Source organism: Chenopodium album, chromosome 1 (genome assembly GCF_948465745.1).
Source record: "Chenopodium album chromosome 1, dcCheAlbu1.1, whole genome shotgun sequence".
NCBI classification, from domain to species: Eukaryota; Viridiplantae; Streptophyta; class Magnoliopsida; order Caryophyllales; family Amaranthaceae; genus Chenopodium; species Chenopodium album.
The window spans coordinates 10,147,441-10,155,037 of NC_137834.1; the positions used below are offsets into that span (position 1 = coordinate 10,147,441).

Genomic DNA, 7,597 nt, shown 5'->3' on the forward strand with positions numbered 1-7,597 from the left:
AAGCAAGGTTAATTTTTCAAACACTAGCTTGTTCTTTTTCAAACACTAACATGTTCTTTTTATTCCATGTTCTTTAAAATATGCTTAATGTTCTTTTCGGAGGTCATGTTCTTTGTCAAACACAAATATGTTCTTTTGTTGAACACTATTATGCATGTTCTTTTTCAAATACTAGCATGTTCTTTTTCAAACACTAACATGTTCTTTTTATTCCATGTTCTTTAAAATATGCCTAATGTTCTTTTTGGAGGCAATCTTCTTTGTCAAATACAAACATGTTCTTGTGTTGAACACTATTATGCATGTTCTTTTTCAAATACTAGCATGTTCTTTTTCAAACACTCGTATGTTCTTTTCTTTTTTTTCCTCATGTTCTTTAAAATAAGCCTAATGTTCTTTCCGGGTGCACCATGCGCATGGTGCACCCGGGTGCACTATACTATTTTCATATATTACTCCCTCCATTTTTAAATACTTGCTTCATTTCTCCATGCGCGGAGTTTTAGGAGAAATTGAAGAAAGTAATAAAATATGGGGGGTAGTGGGGTAGGTAGAAGAATAAAATATTGTAAAAAGCATAAGTAGAGGAGAGGATTGGAGGAGATCGAGAATATGGTGAAATATGATTTATGATGGGTCCATTAGGTGAGAGAAATGAATTAAATATGATAAAAGCTTTCTAAATAAGGAAATAGAGCAAGTATTTAAAAACAACCAAAAAAAGAAAGTGGAGCAAGTATTTAAAAAAGGAGGGAGTACTTCGTATTTTACTATGGGATCCCATCGCAACTTATGACTCACATTTTTGAGTGAGTAGTAGTCATTCATTTCTCCACTTGTTGCCGGGGGAGCCCCAGTTTCTCTTCTTGAGACATTTGGCAAAAAATGTAATAAAAGCAACTTTATCAATATATTTTTTTTAGGTACTGACTCACCCCTCTCTCTCCTTCCCTTCTTTTGCCTACCTCCTTCTTCTAGCTTCCCATAGCTTCTCAACGTGACAATGGTGGAATCTTTACCAAGATTTTACACAACAACCCAACACCACGGCTAGACCAACCCCAACGAACCCACTTTTCCGGCGGTTTTCGACGGCGAAGCCGCCGAATTCTACGAAAACCCTAAGAAAAAGTGGAGAAATAAAGGGCATTGTTAACCCTAGATTGCAGGTGTGTTTCGTTTTTTAATTTAACCTCAAAAGCTGCTTCAATGGTGGAGTGAAAGGTGCTTCAATGGAGGAGAAAAGGTGCTTCAATTGTATACAACCAGAAAGTACACTAAATTGTGCAAAAGAAAAAGAAAAATAGTAAATTAAATTTTTATCCTAGTCTTATTAGTTAAATAGACAAATTTAACCCTATGAGATACATTCTATGTTTATCAAGAAGAGAAACAGGGAATACCCCTTATTGCCCCCATCTTTACACACTCTCTTAGTGCATTAATTTCATACACCAATCAAAGTGTTTCTAATGAATCAGAAATTACCAAACAATTTATCATGCAGGTTTTATTTCACACTAAAATCATAAAATACAGATATTAATCTCCGAAAACTAACTCATTAAATAAAAAGATTGACCTCAGTCTATGCTAACTAAGCTACCATTTGGTTTTTTTGTACTAAAACTAGTAAATTTCAAATGTTCAACAAAATCTTCAACATGCTTATCTGAGCTCCCACCATCACTAACTGCTTTCTTGGACAACTCCTTCCATTTCAAAGCATTCTCCCTTATTTCTTCACTCCTTTCTCCTTCCATCACTTCCTTCAAACATTCACTAAGATGTTCCTTTCTTACCACTCCCTTATCATCCTCCTTTGCCCACACTCCCACCCCCCAAACCTCCTCAATAAACTTCGCGTCAGGCAATTGATCACTCCATTGAGGGACTCCCACCATCGGGACCCCAAGGCTAAGTCCCTCCAATGTCGAGTTCCATCCACAATGTGTCACAAAACACGCAGTTGCTTCATGTGCCAATACCTCGAGTTGGTTGCACCACGTAACAACCATTCCTTTTTGTGTTATTTCAACATCCTCTAGGAATTCTTTAGGGAGTTTACTAGCTTGGGAATCCCTAACTACCCAAAGGAAGTAATAGTTGGATTGTTTTAAGGCCCATGCAATTTCCTCCATTTGTTCTTGTGTTAGTGAAACCATGCTACCAAATGAGATGTAAATTACTGATTTTTTTGGCTTATTTTGTAGCCATTCTTTGCACTTCTCGCTTAAGGGTTTCCACAAACTCGCTCCGTATCCAATGTCTCCTTCTATTCTTCCATCTAAGTAGGCTGATGGAACCATCGGTCCAATTAATTTCGCGGGCCATTTCTCAAATATGCCTTCAATAACCTGCGAAATAATGTTAGAAATATGAGATGTAATCAATTCAGAATAACTTTTGTATACATTCGGTGTACAATAATTTACTGTACATCGGGGGTCACTTTTTATCAAATTTAGGGCCAGTTTTACAATTTTTTGGGTAACTTTTATCAATAATGCATAAATACGAGTAGCCTTTATTTATGTTAGGGTAATTTTATTCCTATTAGGGTAACTTTTGTTCAGTTTAGGGGTGACTTTTATAACGGATGTACACTAAAAATATTTTACATCCGATTTATTTAAAAGTTTTTCATCAACTTATGATAGAAAATATATTATTACATGTAATATTTTTCCTAATGTTCCTAATTTTATCTCTAACATTTTTTCATATTGATGATTGCAATAATAAATTATTTGCAATCAATCATGTCGATATAAAATTTTAGTCAATGATTTTTTTGTCAAACTGTGAAAATGTGAAATAGAAAGATGTACAACGTTGAACTTATTTTGGCGTCATATTAAGGGGGCTAAACACGATGATTATTTTAATCTCAAAATATAATGTCGGCAAAAGTATGACAAACCTAACAAGTTGGGCTAATAAGTTAATAACTCATTTTAGCAGGTACACGATTTTTAATTTTGATTTTTTATTTTATACCCAAAATTCTACTATGGAGTACGTATTATTTTATTGCCACATTAATATTAATGGACCACGACTTTTAATTATCAGTCACTAGTTTTGTTCCCGTACAATGCAAGGATTTATAAAGTATGATATAATATTAATCAATTGAAATAGAGTTAATTGAAATTAAATAACTATTCCCTCAAAAAAAAAAAAAAAAAAAAAAAAAAAAAAAAACTTATGTAACACTTTTTTTTTTCATAAAATCATGTCAAGTGTTCCTCCGGTGATTACTTTAGTGTATAGTATAGATAGATTTGATATACTCCGTATCAAATACTTTCTCCGTTTCTTTTTAATTGACACATTTCTTTAGTTTTGTCACAATTTCAACCATTAATATATTAAATTACCGATAAAAAATTATAAAAAGTTGATACTAACTATATATCGTTACGAATTTAACAAGATCCCACATGACTATATATTTCATTACGGATAAATCACAAAACACAGTCAAATACAAGTGTGTGAATAATGCTAAAGTCAAAACATGTCAACTATAAAAAACAGAGGCAGTAACTTGTAATTGCTACACTAATAATATTAAACGGCCGGCTGAATCTTTTATTTAGTACTTCATGTCTTCTATACAAGAATTTTTTAAAAGTAGAAAGCAACCATTTTTCAATTTTTGCCACAAATTCAAACATTTTACATACTTTACCTATACTTCCTTAGTTAATCACAACGTTTGAAATTCTGTACTATTTTAACATATATACTAGATGAATTCCGTGCAATGTACGGTTTGTTAGTATTTTCTTAAAAAAATATTTTTCATATTTATGTGATTAAAATTGTTATTATATTAGTTTTAAAATATTAGATAAAATTCCTAATCTCAAAAGATAATATTTTGTATTTAATTAATTTAAACTTTAAAATCTCATTCGCCAATTTTGCTTACATGACATTTGAATTATTTAATTGTAAAAAAAATTAATAATCTCTTATTTAATTGGCTATTACTTAAATTTATAATCCTACATGGCGCGCTTAGAAAATTAAATCCTACATGGCTCTCTAACAACTCGGGGAAAAACTCCCCTATATATATATATATATATATTAGAGAGTGAGGGATAACTCAAGTGGTTAGAGCTAATAAGTATTTAAAATAGATTTTAAAAAAAAAAAAATTACCTCTAGCTCCAAATCTTCGAAAGAATTGCAAAAAATCCAATCAGCCAAGTCAACATTTGAGAATTGGCTCAACTTCATAGCCAAGTAAGCCGGGTAACTTTCAGGCTTCCTTAAAAATGTAGGCAAATCATTACCCTTAAACAAGGGCATTTTAGGCAAAGCATACCCGACCTCGTCCGGCTTAAGAGGCAGCTCAATTAAGCCATTCCCCACACAACAAAAAATGGTGCAAACTGCAGCCGCGTTAGTAAAAAACGCGGCTCCAAGTAAGCCATAATCCTTAGCCACATCCAATGCCCACGGTAAAAAAGCGTCGTACACCACACACGTCACAGGAAACGTCGTGTTTTGATGGGATTCAATAATACGAGCAAGAGAACTCGAACCATTTGATTTAAATGAGTTGAGAAAAACGTCCTCGGACCCAACTTTAGGAGGGCTTTGATCATCAAACCCGTCCGATATCGCCTCGACGGCTACATCTCGGAGGGAAGATATAGAGCCCATGGTTTGTTTGGTGGTGGCTAATGTGGCTTTGACTCCTTTAGAGGCTAAACGTTTAGCAAATTGAAGAAGTGGGTTAATGTGACCTTGGCTAGGGTATGGTACCACAACTACATGAGGCTTTGAAAATTTATTTTCATTTAGCTCAATCATTTTTTTATTTTGGAAATTATATATGATTTCTCTCTATTTTTGAGTTTGATTTATATGAATGAAAATGATTTGTGTTTATGAAGAGAATGTAGTGTTATATATAGGGGAGAATAATTGAAGGACGTGTCTAAAAAAATTGAAGGACGTGCGTAAGATTAGTGAGCAAACTGATGACGCACCTAGGATTGCATAATTAGAAAATGAAGATATTCAATTATACAAGTAATAGTCAATTTTAAAGCCTCTTTAATTTTTTATTGGTATTGGGCTACGTGTTACTTTTGTACGGATGCGCCGTAAAAGAAATAATTTAAATTCAACTTCAATTAAACTACCGCTGTTTTTTAAGTTATTTACACATTATTCTCTCTGTCTCATAATTCTCTCTGTCTCATAATATAGTGTCTATTTATTTTACAATAAGGTTAAAATGAGGACGTTGCATTTGAAAAAGGTAGAATTGATGAGCATAAAGTGGGAAATAACCTAAATATCAAATTTAAACGTGTCAATTATTATAAAATGAACTACTCCAAGTATTAAAATACGTACATATGTGGTTATGATAGTCAATTTAGTTTCGTAATTGCACACAATGGTAGTAAATACTAGGGGTGAGCAAATCGGGGACCCGGTGAAAATTTTAGGATCCGAACCCGAAATTGGTTGGGACCGGGTCCTAAAATTTGGAATCGGAATCGGAACCGGTATAACCGGGTCCTAAAATTTAGGAATTGGAATTGGTTCCACCGGGTACCGGTTCCGGTTTTGGATACCTACTTACATACATAGGTGTTAATATATACGACATATCATACTCCCTCCGTGTTTTTTTAAGTGTTACAGGTTGACCGACACATAGTTTTAGGCAATTTAATTGACTTAAATAAAATAAGAGGTAAGTGGGGTATTTGGAGTATTTAAAAATTGGCTTAAATAAAATAAGAGGTAAGGAAGTGTAACACTTAAAAAAACACGGCCGAAAATGGAAAGTGTAACACTTAAAAAAACACGGAGGGAGTAATATTTTTTTGATTTATTTTCACTTTTAGCATTTAATACTTATATTTTTTTTATATGCATTAAGCTATTTTATTTATGTTAAATATTAATATTATTTATTTTTTATTTTACTAAAGGCATGTTCACATTTACTGAATTGAGCTGAAATGAACTGAACTGAATTGATTGAAGTTGAACTGAACTGAGCTATAATGAATATTTTATGAGAGAGGCAAATTAGGAGCTGAACTGAAATTAAGTAAACGTGAATAGGCCCTAATTAGTTACGTTTAATATTTTTTTAAAAAAAATATATATTTAGTTCGATATATGTTGGATAATCGGGTACCCAACCGGTTCCGATTCCAAAAAATTAAGAATTGAAATTGGAACCGATTGTAACCGAGTCCTTAAATTATTACCCAAAATTGAAACCATCGGTTCCAATTCCGATTTTGGCCCACCGATTCCTAACCGATTCCAATTCCGATTTCGGGTATTCTGAATTTTTGCTTACCCCTAGTAAATACTAAATTGACACTATATTATGAGACGTATTGGTCAATATCAAATTATCATGTTTTGCCACCAACCAGCTAAAATTAGGTGATAAACAACACGTGGAGCATGCATGAGATATGAACCTCTAGTTTTGAGGAGTAATGAATTGCGGCAAACCATGGATGGAAACTTGTTCACACCTACACAACAAATTTAATTAGTATACGTGTAAATGTGTAATGCGTAATCAATTATTTAAATATTTGACGGTATTATCCTTGCTTACATCATTGTTGCTGAGGTCATTATGATTATGTCATCTTTCTTTCATCATCTTTTTGTGTACACGTACATCATTGCTCAATTGGGAGTATTATATCTTGAAAAGAATTACGTAGTAAATCAAACCAAATCATATCTACTGGTTCAATTTTTTAAAGTCAATGCTTAATGAAGTCTACCACTTGTTGAGATTATAATTTACAATGTAAAATATTATTGGTGGATCTTTAAAAATCCTTTTCAATGAACTTAAATTTTATTTAGATGATAAATACTAGGAGAAAATGACACAATAATAATTAGTTCTTAAACATCATGAAAACTTGAAAAGTCCAAAGAAAGGGCAAAGGGAGAAACATGAAGTTTTCTCAATGCTTTATATTTGGTATATGCTATTATACATTTATACTGTACATTTTAATATATTAATATCTTTAGTTTTATAGTATGTAATAGAAATTCAACAAAAGTCAATATTAAGAAAATACATAAATAGTTAGATGAATCTAACAAGATCAATTTTCTAACAAGATCAATTTTACATGACAAAAGGCTGTAAACATTTCCAAAGTTTGACCACATGAACAATTTGATGAAAAGACCAAAAGAACAATGTGAGTATAATTGTCATGGAATATAGACTTTATGGTCAAACAATTTGTTAATCAAGCACTGATAATTTTAAGGTTTAACATGCTTAAAAAAGTTGATCGTAAAAGTTAAAATGTAATGACAAATAACGAAGGGGGCTTTTTTTTTTTTTTTTTTTTTTTGTATAAATGTCAATTAGTTTAAGGAAAATTTGTGAAAAATAAGCAAACCTTTGCTCGGTCTTCCCAAAATAAGCAAACATTTTGATTAACCAAGAGTAAGTTGACCTTTATAGGGTATTTTCTTTAAATAAGTCATATGACCTACAACCTACCAAATAGGTCACTTTTTTTTTTTCCTAATTCTAATTATTTTTTTTTTCTTATTA

The 7,597-nt window shown here is 32.1% G+C and overlaps 1 protein-coding gene across 1 annotated transcript; it reads right to left on the minus strand.

The window, feature by feature from the left end:
• Positions 1–1,255: 1,255 nt before the first annotated feature.
• On the minus strand, positions 1,256–4,901 carry LOC145560459 (UDP-glycosyltransferase 74B1-like). The gene is made up of 2 exons (XM_081621746.1): positions 4,177–4,901; positions 1,256–2,357 (listed from the first exon to the last, which is right to left on the minus strand). The coding sequence occupies exons 1-2, from the start codon at positions 4,831–4,833 to the stop codon at positions 1,584–1,586; spliced, it is 1,431 nt and encodes a 476-aa protein (XP_081477872.1). The 5' UTR covers positions 4,834–4,901; the 3' UTR covers positions 1,256–1,583.
• Positions 4,902–7,597: the final 2,696 nt, after the last annotated feature.